Source organism: Manis pentadactyla, chromosome 10 (genome assembly GCF_030020395.1).
Source record: "Manis pentadactyla isolate mManPen7 chromosome 10, mManPen7.hap1, whole genome shotgun sequence".
NCBI classification, from domain to species: Eukaryota; Metazoa; Chordata; class Mammalia; order Pholidota; family Manidae; genus Manis; species Manis pentadactyla.
Genome location: NC_080028.1, coordinates 7,624,926 through 7,652,541, shown reverse-complemented (window position 1 = coordinate 7,652,541; position 27,616 = coordinate 7,624,926). Strand labels below are relative to the sequence as shown.

Here is a 27,616-nt window from a genome sequence, read left to right as displayed (position 1 = left end):
AAGATACAGTGGGAAGCAGCATCCAAAAATGTCTTAGCCCAAAAGCCCAGAGGTCATCTTGGAGCAACAGTTATGGCTTTTGCTGGGAAACTCCAGTCAGTATGAGTGCAGGCAGCTGGCACTTTCTAACATCATTTCAGCATTAGGGTCATATGGTCCTAATAGCTTAGGACACAGCCTTATGTAGTTCTAAGAAGTCATCTTCTTGTTGAGGCCCCTAATCAAATTATGCCTTTTTCATTGTGATTTTATGAATTGGGGCCAGTAGAATCCCTAAGTGAAGTATGGTTTCTCTAAAAGCAAAATAGGCATAGTAGGTGTTATTGGGTCTTCTGTTTAATATGAGGGATACAGAGTGGTAACAATTTATTCCTAGTGGTCTGCGATATGTCACAGATTGCTCCAATTTGTGTAATCTCCCAAAATTTTATAGTCTGTGTAAGACTGTGGATTTCTAGCAAGGATATAGTTTGTCATCCTCGGTCAGTCATATGATTTGCAACCTTAGTAAAGTTGCTTTTAACTTGATTCACAGTTTCAGATAATAATAATACCATCAATACAGTGTATTTTGTATTAGTTTTATTAGATCTAGGTTCTACCTCATTAGATCATGACAGTACTCAGGAGAGTTTAAATATCCTTGAGGTAATAGAGTAAATATATATGAGAAACCATTCTACCCAAATGCAAATTGTTGTAGGCCCTCACTGGTGACTGATAATGACAAAAATGCTTTAGTTTATTGTATCAGCTGAATAGTCTGGACACTACTAGGAACAGCTGAGGCTCTTAAGGGTATGGTTTTACTGAGCCCCTTGTACTCTACTGTTAGTGACTTGATTGATCAGCCTTCCTCATTGGCCACACTGGGCTATCACAGTGAGTTATGGACACTAACATGCCTGCATCTGACATTTCCTTATTTACGGTAGTAATTTCTTACTGCCTTGCAGGTGTCCAACAATATTTCCTAATGAGTTGATTTAGCTTACTTAATTCTAAAGGCTCTCGTGTTACATGTCTGATGAGGACTGGAGGGAGGGAGGAACAAAGGTATGCCTTTTTTCTTACTACCCAGTAGGGGAAGGAACTTCTATTCAAGCATATTCATATCAATTGTATTTTTAGGTAACGGAGACATCACAGTAGACTTAAGAAAAAAAATCATACCTTCCAACATTTAGCCAGACTTTAATTTTTATCCTTTCCGTGGTAGCATCTCCATGTCGCCCTGAGTGAATTCTGTCATCCTTAAGGGGCTCATTTGCGGCCCTAGGCAGTACTGCACACTGTACCCCTGGAGTTTCTTCTCCACATGCAACTATTCACTCACACATTTGAAAAGGTCTGGATCCCCTGCCAGAGATTAGGTTAAGAGATCCTGGCCTTCATAGCAATCTTCTTCCATTACCACCTTAATAGTATTAAAGCCAGTATTTTGGCATCTAATGATAGTGGCTCATTGAATCTTTCTCTTTCTAAAATTCCATTAAACTCTGATAAATTGAGTGTATCTGCCTTGGGATTTTTATACCCGGAGGAGTTTGAAGAGACAGTTACTATTCTAATAAACTAGGGATTTCCCTGTGTACCAGAGTGAGCCCTAACATTGCTCTCCACTCAGCAGTGTTTAAAGCCATCTAAAATTCTCAGGAACCATTTTTAACAAGAACGCATCAAAACGTTGCATGTAAATCTACAAAATGACTTGTTTCCTTCACTGAATAATCCCTTCCATGGCTTTTTGTCCTTCATTATCAGTTTGCCCTACTTGAATTATCTTAGTTGTTGTGTGTACACAGGCTTAAGCTGCTTTATTAAAAATTATAGTGGTCCAGGTTCCTTTAGTTGGAGCATCACCTGCCAGCCAAAAAGGGTGAAACTCATCTTAAGGAGACTGAGCTTATGTCAGCCAACACTGAAAGCAGCAACCACACCAGAGCTTTTAGCAGAACTGCCATTGATTTGCAATCCCCTTCCAGTCTATTTTGCTAGCTGCTAATTCAGGTTCTATCATTTCCAGATTCCACTGTTTTCAAAGCCATGCTATTTCAAGCCAGGAGTGGCTTGGTAGTCATGCAGGCTCATAATTTCATTTTCATCCTCTTTATCAGAATCAATCTTCTTCTTTCAAAATAATGCCTTAATTATATATTTAATTAAGAATAGTTCAGATGTGATTAAAGATGGCTGCATGAGAGGTGAAACAGAGGCTTCCTCCTAAAACCTCATATAATACGAAAATATAATTTATACAACTAATCCTGAAAGAGCAACAGGGAAGAGGACTATGTCAGACTGCATACACCTGGGGAAAAGAGCAGACCTCACGGAACAAGGTAACGTACCAAAGCCGTGGCCCAGTGGGACCCAAGCCCTTCCCCTACCCCAGCTCTCTGGTGAGAGGAAGAGAAATGGAGCGGGGAGGGAGTAGAGGCCTGGGACTGCTGGATACCTAACTCTGGAGATCTGCTCTGGGAGCACAAACCTACATTTCATGGTGCTTGCATGATACGCTCCTGATTAGGGGGTTGGAAAGCTAAGACAGGAAGAATTCCTGGAGAGACTGAGATTCCAGCCACTGTGGAAAGCAGGGATCCATATCTGGCTGCTCTGGGACAGTGGAGACAGTCATAGCAGCCGGGAAGCAGGAAACAGCTCTTTCCTCCCCCAAGGCACCAATAACACTCCCCTGCAACCCCCGACATTGCTTCAGGGGCTGAGCAGCTCCGGAGACTAGAGCTTCTGGGCACTAGATGGTGCCATATACAAATATGAAATGCCAAAGGAACCTGGTTCTGAGTAAAATTATTAATACAACTACTGAGAAAGATTTAAATGACATTGACCTCATGAATCTTCCTGAAAGGGAGTTCAAAATAAAAATCATTAACATGCTCTTGAAGGTACAGAAAGGTATTCAAGAACTCAGGAATGAATTCCAGTCAGAGATCCAGTCATTGAAGAGCACAATGGAGTGTATTAAAAGCAGATTAGATACTGTGGAGGAGAAGAAAAATGAAATAGAAACTAGAGAAGAGGAATACAAAGAAGCTGAGGCACAGAGAGAAAAAAGGATCTCTAAGAATGAAAGAATATTGAGAGAGCTGTGTGACCAATCCAAATGGAACAACATTCACATTATAGGGGTATCAAAAGAAGAGAGAGAGAAAGGGATAGAAAGTGTCTTTGAGGAGGTAATTGCTGAAAACTTCCCCAATCTGGGGAAGGAGATAGTCTCTCAGGCCATGGAGATGCACAGGTCTCCCAACACAAGGGACCCAAGGAAGACAACACCAAGACATCTAATAATTAAAATGGCAAAGATCAAGGATAAGGACAGACTATTAAAAGCAACCAGGGAGAGAAATAAGATCCACATACAAAGGAAAGCCCATCAGGCTATCATCAGACTTCACAACAGAAACCTTAAAGGCCAGAAGGGAGTGGCATGATATATTTAATACAATGAAGCAGAAGGGATTTGAACCAAGATTACTTTATCCGGCAAGATTATCATTTAAATTTAAAGGAGGGATTCAACAATTTCCAGATAAAAGCAAAAGCTGAGAGAATTTACCTCCCACAAACCATCTCTACAGTGTATTTTGGAGGGACTGCTATAGATGGAAGTGTTCCTAAAGTTTAATAGCTGTCACCAGAGGTAATAAAACCACAGTAAAGAAAGTAGAACAGCTAATTACTAAGCAGATGCAAAATTAAATTAACTATCCCAAAGTCAATCAAGGGATAGACAAAGAGTACAGAATATGATACCTAATATATAAAGAATGGAGGAGGAAGAAAAATGAGAAGAAAAAAAAAACCCTTTAGATTGTGTATGTAATAGCATATTCAGTGAGTTAAGTTAGACTCTTAGATAGTAAGGAAGTTAACCTTGAACCTTTGGTAACCACGAATCTAAAGCCTGCAATGGCAATAAGTACGTACCTATCAATAATCACCCTAAATGTAAATGGACTGAATGCACCAATCAAAAGACATAGAGTCATTGAATGGATAAAAAAACAAGACCCATCTATATGCTGCCTACAAGAGACTCACTTGAAACCCAAAGACATACACAGACTAAAAGTGAACTCTACTACAAAGTTACAGTAATCAAGACAATTTGGTACTGGCACAAGAACAGACCCATAGACCAATGGAACAGACTAGAGAGCCCTGATATAAATCCAAGCATATATGGGCAATTAATATATGATAAAGGAGCCATGGACATACAATGGGGAAATGACAGCCTCTTCAACAGCTGGTGTTGGCAAAACTGGACAGCTACATGCAAGAGAATGAAACTGGATTATTGTTTAACCCCCATACACAAAAGTAAACGCGAAATGGATCTAAGACCTGAATGTAAGTCATGAAACCATAAAACTCATAGAAGACAACATAGGTAAACATCTCCTGAATATAAGCATGAGCAACTTCTTCCTGAATGCATTCTCCTCGAGCAAGGGAAACAAGCAAAAATGAACTCATGGGACTACATCAAACTAAAAAGTTTCTGTACGGCAAAGGACACCATCAACAGAACAAAAAGGCATCCTACAGTATGGGAGAATATATTTGTAAATGACATATCCGACAAGGGGTTAACATCCAAAATATATAAAGAACTTACATGCCTCAACACCCAAAAAGCAAATAACCCGATTCACAAATGGGTGGAGGATATGAAGAGACAGTTCTCCAAAGAAGAAATTCAAATGGCCAACAGACATAAGAAAAGATGCTCCACATCACAAATCATCAGGGAAATGCAAATTAAAACCACAATGAGATATCACCTCACACCAGTAAGGATGGCCAGGATAGAAAACACTAAGAACAACAAATGCTGGCGAGGATGCGGAGAGAGGGGAACCCTCCTACACTGCTAGTGGGAATGTAAAATAGTTCAACCATTGTGGAAAGCAGTTCCTCAAAAAACTAAAAATAGAAATACCATTTGACCCGGGAATCCCACTCCTTGGAATTTACCCAAAGAATACAACTTCTCAGATTCAAAAAGACATAGGCACCCCTATGTTTATCGCAGCACTTTTTACAATAGCCAATATATGGAAGCAACCTAAGTGTCCATCAGTAGATGAATGGATAAAGAAGAGGTGGTACCTATACACAATGGAATACTATTCAGCCATAAGAAAGAAAGAAATCCTACCATTTGCAACAACATGGATGGAGCTGGAGAATATTATGCTCAGTGAAATAAGCCTTGCAGAGAAAGACAAGTGCCAAATGATTTCCCTCATTTGTGGAGTATAACAATGAAGCAAAACTGAAGGAACAAAATAGCAGACTCAGAGACTCCAAGAAGGGACTAGTGGTTACCAAAGGGGAGGGGTGTGGGAGGGCAGGTGGGGAGGGAGAAGGGGATTGAGGGGTATTTGTTTAGTACACATGGCGTGGGGGATCACGGGGTAAACAGTGTAGCACAGAGAAGGCAGATAGTGAATCTGTGGCATCTTACTACACTGATGGACAGTGACTGCTTTGGGGTATGGGTGGGGACTTGATAATATGGGTAAAGGTAGTAACTGCATTGTTTTTTCATGTGAAACCTTCATACGAGTATATATCAATAATACCTTAATAAAAAAAATAGTTCAGATGTGCTGGAACAACTGGATATCCACATGCAAAAGAATGATGTTGGACCCCTTACCTCACACCATATGTTTGTTAAATATACACACCAAAGTTAACTCAAAATGGCTGAAAGACCTAAATGAAAGAACTAAAACTAAAACTCCTAGTGATAACATAGGGGTCAATCTCCATTACCTTGAATTTGACAATGGAGTCTTAATAAGCAAATGACATAAGCAATAAAAGCAAAATGGGTAGATTGGATGTTATCAAAATTAAAACTTGTACATCAAAGAACATTATCAAGGAAGTAAAGACAACTACAGAATAGAAGAAAATATTTGCAAGATGTATATCTAATAAGGATCTAGTATCCAGAATATATAAAGAACTCCTGCAACTCAAAAATAGACAAACAACCCAGTTAAAAAAAGTCGACAGAGGACTTAAATGTGCATTTCTCCAAAAAAGATATACAAGTGACCAGTAAGTACATGAAGAGATGCTTAATATCATTGGTCATTACAGAAAAGCAAATCAAAACCAAAATGAGATACCACTTCACACCCAATAAGATGACTATAAATTAAAACAACCAACCAGCAACCCCCCAAAAAAAACCCAAAACAAAATAGCAAGTTTTGGCAAGGATGCGGGAAAATTGGGACTGTTGTATATTACCAGTAGGAATGTAAATTGTTCAGCCACCATGGAAAATAGCTTGGAGGTTCCTGAAAAGTTAAACATAGAATTACCATGTCCTCTGTTATTCTTTGGGTATAAGAATTTTGGGTAATTCTTATACCCAAAAGAATTAAAAACAGGTACTCAAATACTTGTACACAATTGTTCATAGAAGCACTACTCACAATAGCCAAAAGGTGCAAACAACCCACATGTCTACCAGTGGGTGAATGTATAAACAAAAGGATGTGTGTGTGTATGTGTATACAGTGGAATACTATTCAGCCTTTATAAAGAGTGAAGTTCTGATACATGCTATAGTGTGGATGAACCTTGAAAATATTAAGCTAAGTGAAACAAGGCAGACACAAAGGTCATGTATTGTATGAGTCCACTTATTTGAAATATCCAAAATAGATAAATGCATAGAGACTAAAAGCAGATTAGACTCGTGGTTGCCAGGGCTCAGGAGAAGGGGGGAAGTGAGCAGTAACTGCTTCATGGGTACAGGGATTCTTTTTGGAGTGATGGAAATGTTTTTTCACTAGATAGACGTGGTGGCTTACAACATTGTGGATGTACTAAATGCCACTGAATTGTTCACTTCTATTGTAATTTTATGTAATATGGATTTTATCTCAAAAAAAAAATTGTCTTCCAAGCATTCCCACTTCTGATGTCTACTGTAATAACAAAGACAGTTAAGCAAAGTTCAGTTGTTAAAGAAGATTTGATTACAATGCTTACAAACATATCATTCTTACAGGGAAATGGTACAGTATAGCAACTTACTGAAGTGAGAATGCCTGTTATAGCCAGTGGATGGTCTACAGCAAGGGTCCAGAGAAGTGAGGTGCAGGTTCTTATCATCTTCCCTCAGCAAGGCACGTTCTCTCATGGATCAGGAACCACAGATGCATGACCTCAGAACCGTGGAGCCCGAAATGAATCTCAAGAGATTTTTGTTTTTTGGTCACATTGGTATATTCCTGCTATGTAACAGCAAAGCCCTCTGGGTGTCTCAAGGGGACCAAGTACAAACCATTAATTTCACTGTTACCAGTACTGACAAGCTGATAAAAACTGCTCTGAAACTTCTCTCAACACTATTAATCAGTATGTTTCAGGCCCTGCCCAGGATGGTTGCCAAGCAGGAATTCAGCAAAAGAGCTCAGGCTAATTCCAGGCCTGCTAGCACTGACCTCACAGCATGATGGCACACAGTAACATCTGAAGCAGGCTGCTTTTCTGTGTTCTACCTCGAGTTTTCCCAAAGTGAAACATTCCTGTTTTTGTTAACTATTCCTCATGTTACCTTTTCCCTTATTTTGGCAACCCACCTGTGTATGTGCTCTAGACTTGTCAGTGTCCTTCTTCAATTACAGTGTATAATCCTTTAGCCATAGCCAGATCAGCAAAGACTACTTTTATAACATTATAAACATAAGTATATACCTTTTGTCATTCTTTAAATCATAGATTCTTAAAATAAGGAAGAGAAGAAGCTAAGGACAGATCTGTAGGATAATGTTAAGGGCTCCAGAGGAATTATTATTTGTCCAATGATCAGATGTCTTTGGATAAGGTATAAAATCAGCTATAGTCTGCCTAGGACTATTCTGATCCACCCTTCTGTCACTGGTCCACACTATTATCCTGAGAGACTATTTTAAGTGTTGTGCAAAAATTTAGGAGTGGTAAGTCTTTGATATTCCCTTTATCTACTAACTCAATAATGATATGAAACAGGGAGGTGGCCTTATTTTTCTTTTTCTTTTTTTTTTCTTATTAATGAACAACTTCTAGGAACCAGGAATCATATTCCTTAAGTGTTACCAGTTCTAGTCTAGAATGTTTCTGTTAGATTTTTGGGTATTTGGGCAAAATAGTTTCCTTAGAATAACTGTGCTATATTTGTGTTATTCAGCACTAACATAAATTTCCCTTCTTTGCAGGGGGGCAAGCCAAATGTAATTTGTGACTATATAATACTGATAAGTTGGATTTTTTGCACTCTCATCTGGTTTAAAATAAGTAAGGACCTTGCCATTAGAGTTAACTAACTCTTACTGATGGATAGTTGGTAGCCTAAGTGGGCAGAAGGCACAGTGGGGTGAGAGTCAGACTTGGTACAGGCCGCATGTCTCCTATTGCTGGATATAATCCTCACTCGAGCCCTGCCCCACATCTCTACCTGAATTTCCTGGAATTACCTAAACTTGTGCTTGTTAACCTTAAAAATAAAACTGTCAGTTATTATACCAACAAAAATGGGTTTATTCAGGAATAATAACAGGGAATTACAATTCAGGACATGCAAACTAGGGGAAAACCATAGGCAAGTCCAACAAATCAAGGAAAGGAACATTATTTCATGGAGAAGATGGAGGAGGTTGAAAGGGGTTGTTTTGAAGGGAAGTCCATCAGAGAAGAGCAGGAGTTCAGGGTGATGACAGTTTCCCCTTGGCTGAGTCACAGGGGTAGTCAGTTTCTTGTAGGACATGCAATGTACTTCTTTCCTTGTTGATTATTTTTCCTGTTTATGATGGTTCTGTAATGGACCTTGAAGTGGTAGGTAGGCTTCCCCTTCTAGCCTCCCTGCTCTGCTTCACGGTGTTTCCCATTTTTAGTTTTCACATGTTCTACCCTCTGCCAGACCTGACGACCTGACTCTCCTGTATTCTTTTCTGTGGTTCTAATATCAACATCCACCCAGCTACCTTAGACAGTATTACCTTAAAAATAAAACAGTTAATTTACCAGCAAAAACAAGTTTATTCTGGAATAGCAGAGAATTGCAATTCTGGACTAGCAAGCTACCGGCAAAACCACGGGCAAGTCTGGAGAACAAAGGGGAGGAATGCTCTTAGAGAGGAAAGGCCAAGTTGGGAAGACTGTTCTAAGCAAAAAGTCCTTTGGTGTAAACTGCGAGCTTCATGTATTGTGGCTTCTCATTGGCCCATTTGTGACAGTCTCTCATTTTCTGGGCTGTTGCTGGAGGTAAGGCAGAAATCTTCCTTCCTCTTACTGGGTAGTAAAGTAGATTTCTTCCTGCAATTAACAAGGAGTGGTGGGGCTCAGGAGCTCCCCTTGCTGGCCTCCTGAGGCCATGTCAGCAAGGTTTCCCTTTATTAATTTTCACAACAGAAATCTGGACATTATCTAGGTAATTGCTACTTCCCAATTATCTGTCTATCTAGATATTGTCATATCCTTGTGCAGCTGATTGTTTTTATCCCACAAACATTGGAAATTTTATAGCTGACAGTTTCTCTTTTCACATTGGCTGCTAGAAGACTCAGAGACAAATTTGTGACCCATCCCATAGTAGTCATAGTCCTTTTGAAGGTTATCATGGTGTGCATTATTATTATTATTAATATTTTCAAGCTTCATTCCCCTCAAGCCTTGCTTTTCTTAAACTCTGCCATGGATTTATTCTATTTTGTGTTTTATGTATCTATGTAAACTAATTAAAATCCTTTTTGGGACAAGGTACAGTGGTGAATTATAAACATGTACATTTATAAACATAGAAAATACATATACATGTAATGTGGCTATCACAGAGAATTAAAGTACCTAGAGGCCAGTGGTTCCCAACTGGAGGCAGTTTTGTCCCCCAGGGGACATTTGGCAGTATCTGACCATCACAATGGGGAAATAGGACAATCCCCCACAACAAAGGATTATCAACCCCAAAATGTCAGCAGTGTTGAGTTCAGGGAACCCTACTATAGACTGTACCATTCAATCAAAATTTTATACATTCCTGGGCTATAGACATATTTTGTTACATAAATGGCAAATGTGTTTCTATGTAGGTTATTCTAGAATACAATGTATATATATTTTTTAATTGAAGTATCCTTGAAACACAATCTTCTATTTGTTTCAAGCATACAGTGCAGTGGTTCAACAGTCACCCATATTAAATCCTCACCCCCACTAGTGCAGCTACTGTCTGTCAACATGGAAATATGTTACAGAATCTTTGACTGTACTCTCAGTGCTATATACTACTATCCCTGTGACCAATTTATATTATGATTGAGAATTTTTGTGCTCCTTTATCCCCCTCACCCTCTCCATTCATCTACTCGACCCTCTCAATGTCTATAAATCTACTGCTGTTTCGCTCATTCTGTTTGCTTTGTTTTTATATTCCACAAATAAGAAAACCATACGGTATTTGTTTTTCTCCACCTGGCTTATTTCACTGAGCATAATATCCTGTAGATCCAACCATATTGTTGCAAATGGCAGGATTTCTTTTTTTAATGGCTAAAGAATATTCCATTCTGTATATGTGCATCATATTTATCCATTCATCTGTTTATGGACACTTAGGTTGCTTCCCATATCCTGGCTATTGTAAATAATGCAGCAATAAACATTGGGGTGGATACAATGTGTATTCTGAGTGGGAGGGTTGAGTTCCCTTCCATTCAATCTGTCATCAGTATTTTCCTCTTTGGAAGTCTATGTTTTTATGCCCACAAACTCACACCTTCAGGTCAACAAAACAGGGGGAAAGAGTGCTTTTTATTTGAGTTCCAGCATTTTGAATGTTTGAATAAGCAACATATTAAATTGAGATTGTGTTCTTTTCATCCTCCATTCTCTTTGCAGGCTTTCATAGAGACCATGTTTGCCAGTAAAGCCCCTGTCGAGGAAGGTTTTCTTTATGCTAAGGTGAGCTTTTAAATGGTTAGGAAGGTTTTGTTGGAGATAAATGTAATTTCATTGATTTGCAGGTAGACTCCAGTTAGTTGGCTTTCATAGAAGGGACTGCGTTATCAGTGGGGAGTATTTGGTTCTTAAACAGCACTGGTAATTTATTAGATGAGTCTGAAATATGCCAAACTGCAATTAAATGAGGACAATTCCAAAGTAGAACAGATGAAAAAGGAAAGACACAAGTGTGAGAAGAGAAGAATAGTACTGTTTAAATGTAGAGAGTTGAAGGTAGTGCTGTAGGGAGCAGCAGATGCTCGCCAGTCTCCAGCTCTGTCTGCGGGCATAATGAAAGTAGTAGAATTTATTTGCTTAGCATCTTTTTTCACTTTTCCAGAATATGTAGGTGGTAGCTATTTAAGGGGTTGGAATTAGTAATTTAGAGTTGTTGCTAAAAATGCGAACTGTATTCCAGTATTTATCTGAATAAGATTAAACAAACAGTAACTACATGACTGTATCTCTACTCAGCCTTAATCATGGGGTTTCTGTGCTGTCTTCTGGATTTAGCGGTTTGAAAATCATAGGAAATTTAGAGCACTTTAAAGTGCTCTAAAGAAGAGAACAGATTTAGCAATAGGGTTGAATTACAGGATTGGAGTGAGAGTAAAAGAAATAACGTAAGTGACTGAAGGAATGGGCTATTGAGGAGAGTCTGGGGAGATCCTGTCTTCAGGCACACTTGTAGTCACACTTTGCTGTTGTCTTTCAGTTTGAATTTGAATGCCGGGCCCATGGCGCAGACATCTTAGCCTACCCACCTGTGGTTGCTGGAGGTAATCGGTCAAACACTTTGCACTATGTGAAGAATAATCAACTCATAAAGGTACACAAAATGCCCTTCTGTGCTGCTTCCTCTGGATCCATAGAAGAAAACTCACTCACCTCAGGGTCCCCTAACCTTCAACTTTCACAAAATAACTGCCATTTATAAAGCCCTTTTTATTATTTACAGAATGTTTTTATAGATATTATCTCATTTGATCCTCACATTAGCACTCTGAGATAGCAGTTATTAACATGCCTATTAAAGGTGAGGAAAATAAACTGAAGAAATTAAGCAACTCATTAGTGCAGAGCTGGGTATAATGTTCATTTTATTATATTTTATTATTATTATTTTTTGGTATCATTAATATACAATTACATGAGCAACATAAGTAGTTACTAGATTCCCCCCATTATCAAGTCCCCACCACACACCCCATTACAGTCACTATTCATCAGTGTAGTAAGATGTTACAGAATCACTGTCTTCTCTGTGCTATACTGCCCTCCCCATGCCCCCCTGCTGCATTATGTGTGCTAATTGTAATGCCCCTTTTTCCCCTTATCCCTCCCTTCCCACCCATCCTCCCCAGTCTCTTTCCCTTTGGTAACTGTTAGTCCATTCTTGGGTTCTGTGATTCTGCTGCTGTTTCGTTTCTTCAGTTTTTTCTTTGTTCTTATACTCCACGGATGAGTGAAATCATTTGATACTTGTCTTTCTTCACCTGGCTTATTTCACTGAGCATAATACCCTCTAGCTCCATCCATGTTGTTGCAAATTGTAGGATCTGTTTTCTTTTTATGGCTGAATAATATTCCATTGTGTATATGTACCACATCTTCTTTATCCATTCATCTACTGATGGACACTTAGGTTGCCTCCATTTCTTGGCTATTGTAAATAGTGCTGCGATAAACATAGGGGTGCATATGTCTTTTTGAAACTGGGCTCCTGCAGTCTTAGGGTAAATTCCTGGGTCAAATGGTATTTCTATTTTTAGTTTTTGGAGGAACCTCCATACTGCTTTCCACATGGTTGAACTAATTTACATTCCCACCAGCAGTGTAGGAGGGTTCCCCTTTCTCCACATCCTCGCCAACATTTGTTGTTGTTTGTCTTTTGGATGGTGGCCATCCTAACTGGTGTGAGGTGATATCTCAATGTGGTTTTAATTTGCATTTCTCTGATGATTAACGATAGTTCATTTCATTTTATAACACTCCTCCTCTAAGTGTTGTTGGGCAGTCCCTTCTGAGGAGATCTCCCTGCCAGCTAGGTGAGACCTTAACCCAGGACAGGGTTCTTGACCCCTGTTGAGCAAGAATTCACAAGCAAGTCAAGTCAGGTGCAAGCAAAGGGTAGCTTATTAAAGCAAAAGTAAGCACTCAAGAAGGAAGCATGGGCATGCCCAAGAGATGAGCAGCATGGTGAGTTTCTGGTTGGGTAGTCTTGTAGCCAGAGCTTAAGCAAGAGATGGCATATTCGTAGGGATAGGTGCAGTTTTCTTGGAATGGGGAGGGTTAGGGAATTTGTGCTCTTTTTGCCCAGATTTGGTCAGCCTGGAACTGTCAGGGCTCCAAGGGATATGATTTTTAAAGTGTTAATGAGCGTATAATGAACTTTGGGGTAACTGTGGGTTACCTTTGCTCTCCTGGAATCTAGCTGGTTTGCTTTTGCTTAACCTGTTTTGCCGTCAGCCAATTTCCCTAGAATCTAGCTCATGTGTTCTGTTTTGCCATTAACTAATTTCCCTAGAATCTAGCTGGTGTTTTCACTTAACCTGTTTTACCAGCTAGCCACACAAACTGGCCTCAAGCTTCTGATATCTGTAGTTTCTTGACTTGCCCAGGGCGTCTCTCTTCCTAAACTACACTGCCTATGTCATAAGGACTGTGGCAACAGTAGGCCAAGCATATTTTGGGAGCAGACAGAGTATAAGAATAGCTTATTAGCTGTAAGGGCACTTACCTTTTACAGCTTTCTCCCCAAATGACCATACAAGTAAAGAATTGTGTATTCCTTAATTAAGTCCACTTTTAACTACCTATTTTAATGTTCAATAAATTCAAAGAATAAATATAGAAAACATGTAAACTATATACAGCCTAATTTTTTTAAGTGGATACCTATGAACCAACCACTCAAGAGTTAGAGCATTACCAAGACTGTGCACCTACTTAGTGCCCTTATGTTCTGCCATCCTGTCTCCTTTCAAAGGTAACTAACCAGTATCCTAAATTTTTGTCATTCCCTTGATTTTTCTAAATAGTTGTATCACATATATATGATTGCCTAAACTAGTATTAATTAGTTATCTTGTTTATGAACCATATATAAATTATGTACTCCTATATATAGTTTTTTGGGACTTAACTTGGTGTTTTTTTTAATAATACAAATTTTTCCCCAAGTGTTTGTATCTGTTTACAGTCCTGCCAGCAGTGTTTAATTAACCAGCTCCTCTGTGTCCCCTGATACTGTTGGACTTCTTAATTCCTGCCATTCTAGGTGGTATAAAATAGTATCTCATTGTGGTCTTAATTTTCATTACTTTAATTATCAATGAAAGTAAGGATCTTTTCTTATCTTTAACACTACTAGTTTTAACTTGCCAATACATTGTTTAGGATATTCTGAACTGTGTTTATGAGTGAGATTGACTTGCAGTTTTTTTCATACTCTTTTTCTGGTGTTCCTATCAAAGTCAAACTAAGTTCATAAATGACTGGTTTTCTTTTTTAATATTGTGAAATGATTTGAATCAATGTTTCTTGAAAATTGGGTGGAACATACCTGTAGAACTATTTGGACCTGATAATTCCTTTGTGGACTTTTTAACTACTGATTCAGTTTCTTTAATATACTGAGGCTTCTATGTCTTTTTTTAACCTTTCTTAATGCAAACTGTAACTATTGGAAAAGTACTTAAAACATAAAGTAACAGTTTAATGAGTAATTATAAAGTGAACACCCATGTACCCAGGTCAAGAAATAAAACAGGTGTTGGCAAGCTACAGCTCTCTGGCCTCTCTGCCACTTTGTTTTGTAAATAAAGTTTTACTGGAACAAGCCATTCCCACTTTCCCCCAACAATGGCAGAGTTGAGTAGCTGCCACAGAGACAGTGTGGTCCACAAAGTAAAAAATACTTACTATCTATCCCTTTACAGAAAAGCTTCACTCCTAAAATAGGACATTACTGTTCCTACCCCCAAGAAACGTTTCCACCACATGGCCCTTCCCAGCAACAACTCTTTATCTCCCTAATAGGATAACCATTCTCCTGACTTTGATGGTAATCATGTCTTTGCTTTTCTTTTTGTTTTACAATTAATAAATAATATAGTTTAATATAGTTTGGTTATGGTCAGGTTTGAACTTCATATTTTTGAAATTTTATTATGTATGTGTCTCCATGCCACTGTAGTTTATTTTGTGCTACTTTTAAGTTTGGTCTATGAAGTTAAATATATTTTAATAACAAAAACAAGGTATTCTTTGCCTTTTTCACTCTCATTCTCTCTCAAGTGTACAGTGAAATACCCTACAGGCTTTATGAAATGTGCTATCACACAAGATTGAATACAGAAACAGATACTCTGGCTACCTTCTGTTATGCTAGACAAAGATTTGCAAAAATATAAAACAATGCCACTTTTCTAACTTTTTATTTAGAAAAATAATTGTTTTCACTTAAAATATTATTTATCTTAGCATGTAACAGGTTTACTGCTATTTTGAAATGAGTTAATAAATAGTATACAGTTTTCTCAGTTTCAATTTTTTTAACCAATAAATACCCATAAGTGGACATTTATATAGTTTCCAGGTTTTTAGCATCATGAACATTGTTCTGTAAGCATTTTTATATATTATTCCTGGTATATAAGTTACCAAATTTGCCTAAGGGACACCTAATAATGGAATTGCTGGGTCATAGGATATGCATATTTGCAACATAAATAGAAAATACCAGACTTACCCAAAGTGATCATATCACTTTGTATTTAAGTTTTTAAAATTATTCACAGTATTGTCTTACCTTTTAATCTTTTATAATTGTAGTTAGTATGCTCTTGATGTATTTTGCCTTTTCTCTTTATTTCTAATCTTATGGGACAGTATCTTTAAAAAGTAAACATACATACACTCTATGCATCAGCAATTTAATTTATATGTATTTTTCCAAGAAAAAAATTAAAACACATATACACAAAATGCCTTGTACAAGAAAGTTGATAGCAAGTTTACTTATAATAGTCCAGGCATCCATCACTAGGGTGTTAGATAAGGAAATTGTCGTGTGGTATATCCTTAAAATAAAAAGGAGTAAACTACTGCACTACCGACAACATAAAGATCTCAAAAGAATTAGGCTTAATGAATAAGCAAGAATGCAAAAAATTATGAACTATATGATTCCATTTATATGAAATTCTAAAATAGGCAAAACTAGTCTCTGGTGGTAGAAATCAGATCAGCGCTTGCTTCTGATGGGGTGGGTTGACTGGGAAGAGGTGTGAGTGTGTGGTTACATGGATATATGCATTTGACAAAACTGACTTAACTGTATACTTCAATCTGTACATTTCACTGTATGCAAATAATAACTCAAAAATATTGCCTAAAACACAGAGTTGGTCTTTTAAAACCAACTTTTCACATCATAATGCTATTTTGTCTTTGTTTATTATCTCATTACATCATGTCCTTGCCTTTATTAGTTTCACCCTTCTACTGTTTGTGTTCATTCTCTTGTTTTTTTTCTGGTTTCTTAAATTAGATGCCAGACTCATTAATTTTCATCCCTTCTTATTTTCTAATTATAAGTATTTAAGGATAAATTTCTCATTTTCATTATATTCCACATTTTTAAAGTTGTGAAATGCGTCACATATTAAAGCAATAAATGTAATGTGCTGTTTTAAAATAATAGTAATAATAGTAAAATGAATCACCATGAATCCACCATCAAGGATAAGAGGAACATTGCTAGAACCTTAGGAGACCACTGGGCAATCCCAGGCACACCCCACTTTCTGTCCCCTACCATCTTGTCATTTTTTTTTTTTTATTCGTATCTTCACCAGTATGTCTATTCATAAGTGATATAATGTTCATTCTTGAAAAACTGGAGAATAAGCACATCTAGCTTTATAGGGAGAGAGAAGTATTGTTATTAGATAAAGTGGCCCAAGAGAAACTAAGCAGGGAACTTGCAGGTCATCGTCTGATTGTCTGAAAGTTTATGAGTGCCCCTTCTGGTACAGTCAGTGTGCAAGGCCACCAACACGCTGAGAAATGCAAAGGACTCCTGGGGCATCTGGAAGGGCTAGTGGAGATCAGACTGGGCATGTGGCAGAACTGCAGTTAGAGAGGGCAGGCTGCCCTGTGGTTCTGCCACCGAGCTCACCACAGCTCCGTCCAGCTTGCGGGAACAGGTCAAAGCAAGACCCTTCTGACAGTTGGTTTACCTGCTCATGTTCACCTTTTCTTCTTACATCTCAGATGGCCTTTCTGGGATCACCGTCCTTCTACCTGAAGAACCTTCTTTAGGTGAAAGTCTGTTGCTGATAAACTTTTTCCATTTTTGTTTAGCTGAAATATCTCCATTTAATTCTCATTCTTGAAAGATGGATATGCCAAGAAAACCCTCTTAGGTTGACAGTTATTTTCAGTCATCAGTTTGACACTTATTATTCCCCTTTCTTCTGACTTCAGTGTTTCTGATTTAAAAGGGAAAAAAACACTAATTATTCTTTATGGGAAACTCTTTTTGTTTAAGATTTCCTTTGGTATTCTTCAGTTTATATGCCTAAGTATAAATTTATTTTTATGTATCCTTAGGATACCTTCTTCCTGGATCTATGGATTCATGTCTTCATCCGTTCTAGAAAATTTTCAGACATTATTTCTTTATAGATATCATCTCTCTTACATTCTCTCTATTCACTCCTTCATGACTTCAGTTAGATGTATGTTAAACCTTCTCATTCTGTTTTCCACAAGCTAACTTCTTTTTCATGTTACCCTTGCCTTGTGTCTCTCTGTCATGTTTCTAGAAAGGGGTTTGGGTATGTCTGTCTTCTGGGAAACTAATTTTCTCTTCCATTTTCTAAACTGCTGTTCCATCTCCCTGAGTGTTTTATTTCAGCAGTTGTCTTTATTTCCATTTGTTTCCTTTAAAATCTGCATAGTTATTTTGGATTGTCTACTGTTATTTCTTCATCTTTGCGATTCCATTCTTTATCTCTTCAAACATTTCGTAATAGCTATTCTAAATCTGATAATTCCCTTATCTGAAGTCCTGAAAGACCTAAGTTTGGCATTTGTGGTTCCTGCTGCCTCTCACAGTGACCTACCCCTTTGTGTGACTGACAGTCTTTGGTTATGAGCTCATATTTGTTTGGTGTTATTTTTTGGATATCACGTAAGCCCAAATTGGGGGAAAATTTTCTCCAAGAGTTGTTTGCATATGCTTTTGCCAGAAGCCAGGTGGTCCTAATAATCTGGTACCATTTTATCCCCTGTGAGCATCCTGGATTAATGCAGGAATCTCCAATTCATTTTCCCTATTTTTTGCTATAGGACCTCAGGGCAACATCTCCTTTCCTACATATACTCTGTTGTAACACTTACCTCATCACTAGTCAAAGCTCTAGTTTCACTTCTGGTCTGTCTTTTTTCAAGAGAGGAATAGCCTTCAAGATGTATCTTATATTATGTAAAGTCAACATTTTGTAAAGTTTATTTTTATCCAGGATTTAAGTTGTTTCCTAGCAGGAAATTCATCTGTCATTTTGGCAGAAACAAAAACCACATCCATTCTTTGAAGTCGTCATTCCTATATGTGTACTCTTTTGACCATGTGCCAAGTTCTCTGCATATTTACATAGGAATTTGATATGCCCTGTATTTAAGGGCAGAAACAGTGCATTTCAATATTAATATGACAAGTAGCAAGATAGAGATAGCCAAAGTTTTCTTTTTCCCCCACACTACTTTGATGGGGAGCAAAAGAGGAAGTGATACTTTAAAGTTAAATGGGTAAGGGTAATTGTATTTGAATAAGGCCCTGGATACCAATTTAAATAGTGGTATCCAATGATAATGGTAACATTTATAATGTGCTGTTGTTTGCACCTGATAATTCAAACCCAAGCAGTCTGGTTCCAGAGCCTGTGCACTTAATCACTATGCATGGCACCTTCCCTGAGCCAATATGAATTCATTTGAAAAATGTACATGCTATTTCTTGTGAAAAGGAACCAGAGAATATTAATCTCCTTTAAATTATATATATGTAAAATATATATAAATGACACATATAAAATAATATGTAATGTACATACATATATATATTAAAATGAATGGCACAATGAAGTTCAATTAGGAGTAGAAATACCTGACAGTCATGGGGTCACCTATTTGACCTATCTTACTTCTGTTCCAGGATGGGGAAATGGTGCTGCTGGATGGAGGTTGTGAGTCTTCCTGCTATGTGAGTGACATCACCCGTACCTGGCCTGTCAATGGCAGGTAAGGCTTCTACAGATCACACTGCTTCTTAGGAGTATGAATTAGAAAATGGTTATATTTGGAATAAATGACTAAAGAAATACACAGGTCCCTTCTAGTTCAGGTTAACTGTCTTTGCAAAGTCTCCTGATTATTTTGTAAGAATGTTTTATTCATCATGTCACAGGATTAGGCACCTGGAAATACCTAGTTAACACATATACACACACATTAAAAAAATTTTTTTTTGAAGTTTTTATTTTCAGATTACAAAAATAATATTTAGGCAATGGTAGAATCGTGTGGTCAGATTAACCCTCCATAGATAATAATTAGAAAATGTGGACAAAAACAAGTATTTGAAGGCACCAAAGAGCTTCCAAACACTGGCAGAAACTGAATGAAATCTGTCCTTGTTAGAACTGTAATGGGTAGGACCTAAATGATTAGGGCTTTTTGCCTGAAGGCACTCCCCAATCCACATAGTTCCCCAATCCACACAGTTGGGTGGCAGAAAGCCACCTTATTGGCTTAAGGTATCAGAGGACAGTGTTAGATGCATTCTTTGAAGTCGTCATTGCTATATTTGTACTCTTTTGACCATGTGCCAAGTTCTCTGCATATTTAGATAGGAATTCGATTTGCCCTGTCTTTAAGGGCAGAAATAGTGCATTAAGTTTTGGAAGAGAGGTTGCCACAGAGCGTGAACTCCAAAATGTCTTTATAAAATATTCCAAAATTATTGGCTGATCACTAAATTATATGTTGGGGAGGGACCCCAGGAGGCTCAGCAAAATACCAGCAGCTAGAAGTTGAATGGACTGAGCAGAGACTTTAGTTGCTTCCCACTGAGAGCAGAGTTTGTAGTTTGAATCCAGCCAAGTTAACAAGTATCACTCTTCAGAAGAACGTAATAGAATTCCAGGATCTCTACATTGTATCATTCATAATTTTCAGTGTTAAGTTTTAAGAAATCACTAAAGATGAGAAGAATCAGGAAAAATGTGACCCATAATCAAGAAGAATACAGTCCATAAAAACAGATCCTGAATAACCCTAGTGTTACAGTTAGCAGGGGATTTTAGAGCAGCTATTATAGGTGGGTTCAAGGAGTTAAAGGACGATATTAGCTTAATGAGTGAACAGATGAAGAATCTCAGAAATAAGATAAGAAATGAGAACCATAGGTTTTAGGGAGATAGCAGCAAAAGCATAGTTTTTCAGTCTCTCCAAATTGTGAAATAGAAACAGAGCCATTAGGTAGCAAAACCAAACACTAGGTGACAGGGTATTGCTACAAACCTCAAAACACGAACAATTATGAATGCACACACAGCCACAAGGCCTGGATGAGTATTTGTGTGGAAGGAAGGAACAGTGATGGGGGAGGCTATCTACAGACCTGAGAACAGCAGAACTCCCCAACAGCCAGCAGCCATTCACGGGAGGGAATGATGAGCCCGTTTGAGGACAGAAGCTGATACAGGAAGGATTTGCCACTCCAGTGGCCCAAGAAAGTTTGAAGGTCCCAGGCCCTCTTGTAGGACAGGGGCTCACACTGAGGAGAAACCACTGGAAGTGGAATCAAAATTGAGCAGGCTAGGGACAAGAGAGAGGATGGAGTGGGATGATCCAAGCGGAAGTGGAGAGGAGGGCGATCAGAAAGCAAGCTGACACATTTTTTCACCACTACACCAAAGCAACAGAAGAGTGAATGAGCTCTGTGAAGTTAAAATAATCTTTCCTAAATCCTGCCTCATTCTGAAAGTTCAGGAAGAGTGATTTTGTCTAGGTTAAATCTCATACAAAGCCATTAAAAGCAAAAAAGAGAAAGAGGAGCGGAATAACATCCCACAGGTAATGAAAGTGCATCAGAAAGACATGGCTATAAAATACATCAAAAACAGTGGCCTGCTGTTTTAAAACAACCTATAAGTTTTTAAGCAATCATTCAAGACATGAAAGAACATAAATCAAAATATAAGAGATGAAGCAATAATACTCAGGAAAGAATTGGAAATAAAAATCACTTCAGAAATAAAGGCTACACTGGAAGGTACCCCATAGCAATGAAGCACAATAAAGCCTTAATAAGAAATAGAAGATGAAAGGGAAAAATAGTATTAAAAGTCAAAACAAACTAAAAAGTTTACAGGCCAACTGGCAAATATTAAAGATAGGCAGAGAAGTTACAATGTACACATAAAGGAAGCCCTGAAGAAGAAAACCAAAGCAAGGGAACAGAACAAATAATAAAAGTTCTAATTCAATAAAATTTTTCTGACATAAAAAAATATATATATATCTGAAACTACCTTTGAAAAAGCACATCATCTATCGGAGAATATCAACCCAGGAAAGGCAACACCAAGACATTCTAGTAAAATTCTGAACCTGTAAGAAAAACAAAAATTCCTTTGTCAATCTAAGGAAAAAGAACACAGGATTTATAAAGGAAGGAAATTAGATAATTGTCAGACTTTAAAAGCAGTGCTTCATACAAGAAGAAAATGGAGTAACATATTGAAGATGCTCAGAGAACAAGTTCAAGCCAAATATTTTATCTGCCCCAAAAGCAACTTTATCTGTAAAGAACACAAATTATCAGGTAGGAACTCAAGGACTGTTTCTCCCATGAAGGATCTACTAGAGCTGTGTGATCCAGTGTGGGGCCACCAGGCTTACGGGGCTGTTTACATTTAAATTAATCGAGATTGAATCAAATGTACACTTTAGTTTGTCAGTGGAACTAGCTACATTTCACGTGCTCAGTAGTCACACGTGGCTGGTGGGTTCCCAGGACCACACAACACCACAGAAAAGTTTAAAACATTTTTTTAGGATGGATTCTCAGAGCAGAATTACAAGCTGAAACTTTATGAACCTTTGATTTAAGGTCTTTGACTTAATGGGCAGTACTATTTTACACTTCCATCAACAGTGTATGAATACCACCCCAACTTAATTCTTTCTCATTTTGCCCCATGATTGCTAAAGAAATTACTACTATGATGACACCTAGTAGCTAGTAAGTTACTAGTAACCAAAGTATCGACTAGTTTATCCTTGACATCTGCTTTGCCTGTGAGAAGTGGATTCCTAGGCTTTGTGGGGTTTTTTTTTCTGTTGTTTTCAGTTTTTTGGTGTTTTTGTTTTTTAATGGTAAAAAAAGGGAAAGGATCAAGGATGAACTGGCCTGGCCCTCGGACTGCAATCATGGCTGGATGCATCTTCTAGCCTTACCTTATGCATGTTCTGCTGACCATTTGAAGGAGCCCCAGCCTGAAGGATTATTGTTCTTTCTGTTGAGTGTCCCTGGGCATGGTTAGGGTCCTGCCAGTAATGATATATATAGGTACTGACCGAATACCAGCAATGCCCCATCACCATTGCCTTGCAATTTTTCTAATCAAACTTAGAAGCAAACTTCCTGCAATATCAGATTATTCCAAAATCAGATTTTTTGGTTTTCCTGTCCCCAGGTTCACAGCTCCTCAGGCAGAACTCTATGAGGCTGTTCTAGAGATCCAGCGAGAGTGTCTGAGCCTCTGCTCCCCTGGGACAAGCTTAGAGACCATCTACAGCATGATGCTGACACTGATAGGGCAGAAGCTTAAAGAGTTGGGAATCGTGAAGAACATTAAGGAAAATAGTGGTTTCAAGGTACTCCATTTCTTTTGACCCCAGTTCTCAACTTGGTTTTTGGCTTATATAAATAAAGCTAATTAGATTTAGAAATGGTCTTTGTGATTGTTCATCTGTCAAAAGGACTTAGATTGTAGATTAAAACAAAGGGAGTCAGTACTTACATTGGCCAGAAGATGGCAGCACCTTCTGGCTCATTGCATACTGTATGGCTCACTCAATTGGCAGGAAACAGTCTGGTGCAGACAGGGTGGAAAGGGACACAGAAAGGAGGAGAGGTCAACACTTAATCCCTTTGTGGTGATTTTGAAAAGGTAGAGGTTGATGTCGAGGGGGAGAGTGTTGCATCGGTGACATTTTTGAGACCCAACAGTATCCTCAAGGGCCACTTCTTTAGTGAATTTCATCTGCAGCTGAAATGTAATGGTGTTCAGTAAAAATGTAAAACCTTGGCATTCAATTAAGACGCTGAGTGGTCAGGCCATTAAGGCATCTCCCATCTCCAAGTTTAGGTTGCCAAGGATTCTTTTCTCGACAGGAAAAAAGCTATAAATTTCTCCTGCTCAGGCCATAGATCTTTAACTAATGGATAAAAATATCCAAGATGGTAAATGCCTAAAAATTACAGTGTTATTTGATGTTTCAGGCCTACTGCACAAGTTGCTATGAGATACTTAGGGTCTCTAGAGTAGGCTTCCTGAGAGGGGGGTGTGACATTGAAAAGTGAACTATTCTAAATTAATAGTTATCTTCCATCCCCCAAGAAAAAAGATGTTCATTTGCCATAGGCATTACTGGGGTTGCCCAAGTCAGCGTGTGTGAAGTATATTAAATTAGTGGGAATGGAAATGTGGATTAGTTAGAACGCCATTGGCAGATTTGCATACAAAAGGTGGTACTTGATCAGGTTTCTTAAGCATTAACCCAAGGATAGGTTAAACATAAGTGGCAGAACCATGGGAGAAGTATTAACACACATCTCACTGATTTATACATGCCCAGCTTTCCTTTAAAGGGTCATCGCTCTAACAACACTGGTAATTATCTTTCCCCAGGCTGCTCGAAAATACTGCCCTCATCATGTTGGCCATTACCTTGGGATGGATGTCCATGACACTCCAGACATGCCCCGTTCCCTCCCCTTACAGCCCGGCATGGTAATCACGGTGGAGCCAGGTAAGGGGGGCTAGCAGCCTCTCACCCCTTGGGACACATAATAGTAGTATCAGATCGAAAGGTGAACATCATTTATTGTTACTTGATCAACATAATTAAATTAGGAGAGATGGGAAAATGGATCTCTCCAGTGTAGAAGGGAACTTTTAGATTTTTCTTGAGCTTTCTTATTTAACATCACACAATTTGTTTAATTTGACTTCTCCAATAAACAACAGATGGAAAATACTTCTAAAGTAGATATTAAGAAATAGATCTTTGTTTTTAACCCTGCCTTTGCCAGGGCCAGCTTGCACGAGTCTCCTGTGTAGTAGTGGTGGGCTGGGCTCACGCTTCTGAAGCCCCCTGTGCTCTCCTGCAGAAAGACACTCCATCTAATGGTTCCTTAGCTTGAGTGCTACCAGGCATTGTGCAGAATTCAGCAGGAAGTCGTGGCCATGGCAGAGTGTGAAGACTGATGTTACAGGAGTTGCTTTTTAAACACTAATGCTGTTTTTGTCACAAGAAATGGACCTCAAGCCTAGATTTCAAGTGTTTTCATCTCTAAATTCTACAAATTATAGCTGGGATGTATCTTTCCTACCACCTTTGAACCCAGCCATCTGTTGCTCTCTGGCCTTATGTACCATTCAGTCCAGTCTGGTTGGTACCTGGGTGCTTCCTTAGACCTTGACTGTATTTCCCTTGGCCTTTTTATCACAGGGCAGCATCATGACTGTAGTGGAGGAAGTCTACAGTTTCTTTAATATGAAAAGACCTGTTGACTGTCTGACTTCATAATTAGAGAGGGCTCCTTGGGCTCCTAGAACTTCACACCATGTCCATTGAAGTCTTCTTATTTCACTCATGTACATCGGTGACATTTATGGCTTATTCGAGAGGGCCTATTTGAGTGTTTGTACAGCTTCTGGTTGTTGAGGCTTGTAATCTCTAAATAGGTGTGTGTTTTTAATGCATTTTAAAATACCTTATAACTTTATTTTAGCAAAGTTATCTTTTTCCAGGGGAACTGTAAGGCAGAGAAAGAATGCATTTATATAATCTACTGGTTCCCAGCATATATTGACATACTCATAAGTTTAATGGCCTGCTTGAGCCTCTAGAATATGACAGTCATGATCAACAGTTGTATGGAACCTGTAGTCTAGTATATAAAATAACCATAATAATTCTAGTAATGATAGTCAACATTTATTGACCATTATGTGCCAGACACTTTTATATGTATTATCTTATTTCAAAACACCTCCACAAGTCTAGGTAGGTTCTGTTAAGATCCCAGTTTACAGATGAAGTGTCACATATAGAGGCTAATTTACCTTCTCCAAATCGTCCAGTTACTGCCATTTATGAACACCACATTCTTTTTCCCACTCATAGGCATTTATGTCCCGGAGGATGACAGAGATGCCCCAGAGAAGTTCCGTGGCCTTGGTGTACGAATTGAGGATGATGTAGTGGTGACTCAGGACTCACCTCTGATCCTCTCTGCAGATTGTCCCAAAGAGATGAGTGACATTGAGCAGCTATGCAGCAGAGCCTCCTGAGCCTCTCCACAGCCCCCGTGCGCCTCAGGTTCAAGAGGGGTATCTGCTGGCATCTGTGCACTCCTGCTTTCTGAGTGTCTCCATGTGAACATTTACACACGTCTGGGAGGGTGGCAGCTGTGTGAGTGTATATAATTGTGGATGTGGTCTTTTTTTAAGTAGCTAGAAATATGGAAAACTGAATTGTTGAACTGTATATTACTTCAAACTTTAGTTACACTAATTCTATGGAATTAATGACTCAGCTAAGTTTAATTTTTAAAGGTAAAGAAAGATTTTGGTTACATATGTCCATGTATTCCAGTTAACACATTTAAACGTACAGAAAATTCTCTCTTTCTCTTCATGTCTTCCCTTTCTGCACTTTTGATGAGATCTACCTAATACCATAAGATGTCTGTGTAATACTTGTATTTTGAGCTAACTGCCAAGGTCCCTGCTTACACCAAAAGCCACCCATCAGTCATTGGGGGTGGCCAGTATGGATCTTTCGTAATTCTTACCTGCCTATTCCTGATCCTGTGTATCTACTGGAGCCATATGAGCCCTCATGGGCACTGGTGTCCTGTGGCCCCACCATTCAGCCACAGTGCAGATTCCAGCAACACTAGCTATTAAAAAAGTTTTGAGTCTTTCTTGCCCTTTGGTTGCCTAGAGTCTGGAAAGTGTTTAGAAACTTGATAAGGAAGGAAATGAAAGAGAAAAAAGTATATGTGTGTCTGCTACAGATCCAGACCTCCATCTGTCTGTTCTCAATCGGAAGATGATTCCTTTCCCAGACAGCCATGCTTCCTTTATAGATTCTTGATGCACTGACCCTCAGCACACCCTTGAAGCTGCTGTCCTGGCCTTACCGGTTAACCTCAGATAAATGGCACCCGTGTTTCAGAGAGATAACCCCTGTTATCATTCTGTGATTTTCTCAAGTGCCTAAGAAAAAATCAATATGGACCCCAGCAAGTACCCGTAAACACCCGATGATCCTGTTTGTCGGATGTTAGCGTTGGAAGGGCAACAGTAAAGAGCCATGTTTCCCCTGGTCATCCAGGAGCTCAGTTTGCAGAGTGAGCAGGGCCCAGTTACTGCAGGCGGTTTGTTCAGGACCTTCCATCATAGCGGGGAGCTTAAGAACTAGGGTTTTCACCTCCTTTCAACATGGATATGAGCCCGAGATGTACAAAGATGCTGATCGTTAGAACATAAATTCAAGGGTTTTGTTTTTTTTTTTGTAGATAATTATTTTTTATTGAAGGGTAGTTGACACACAGTATTGCATTAGTTTCAGGTGTACAACACAGTGATTCAACATTTATAGATACGATAATTCTAGGTACCAGCTATCACCATACCAAGTTGTTACAATATCTTGACTATATTCCTTATGCTATACATTACATCCCGGTTACTTATTTATTTTACAATTGGAAGTGTGCACTTTTTTTTTTTTTTTTTTTTTTTTTTGTGAGGGCATCTCTCATATTTATTGATCAAATGGTTAACAACAATAAAATTCTGTATAGGGGAGTCAATGCTCAATGCACAATCATTAATCCACCCCAAGCCTAATTTTTGTCAGTCTCCAATCTTCTGAAGCATAACGAACAAGTTAAATTCAAGGGTTTTAAGGATAGTATTTGTATTAGGGAAACAGAGGCCAGGGAATCAACACTCCCAGCAGTGGTACAGGTTTGCCCATCTTACCAGAAAACCCAAGGCACAGAGCCAAAAGCAGACAGGTGGCAACTGCATCAGGGCACAGAGATAATGTTATAAACCGGAGTGACACAGATCGTGTCCTGACAGTGCTCACCCACTGGTGCCTGGCTTGCTGAGCAGCTGGAGGCGTCATTCCCAAGCCTGCCCTCCCCACCTCCCTCCAACTCCTCAGTCCTGTGTTCCTTTCTAAACGAAGGGGACTGAAA

General features: G+C 38.7%; 1 protein-coding gene across 6 annotated transcripts in view; it reads left to right on the top strand.

The window, feature by feature from the left end:
* The window catches only part of XPNPEP3 (X-prolyl aminopeptidase 3), a 60,235-nt gene extending 33,906 nt beyond the window's left edge, over positions 1 to 26,329 (top strand). For all 6 annotated transcript variants that reach the window (XM_036931367.2, XM_036931368.2, XM_036931371.2 and 3 more), the window contains 6 exons: positions 10,936 to 10,998; positions 11,753 to 11,866; positions 19,262 to 19,347; positions 22,809 to 22,989; positions 24,027 to 24,147; positions 25,528 to 26,329. In XM_036931367.2, the coding sequence (XP_036787262.2) occupies positions 10,936 to 10,998; positions 11,753 to 11,866; positions 19,262 to 19,347; positions 22,809 to 22,989; positions 24,027 to 24,147; positions 25,528 to 25,694 (732 nt within the window). In that variant the 3' untranslated portion in view covers positions 25,695 to 26,329. The remainder of the gene's footprint in view (positions 1 to 10,935; positions 10,999 to 11,752; positions 11,867 to 19,261; positions 19,348 to 22,808; positions 22,990 to 24,026; positions 24,148 to 25,527) is intronic.
* Positions 26,330 to 27,616: the final 1,287 nt, after the last annotated feature.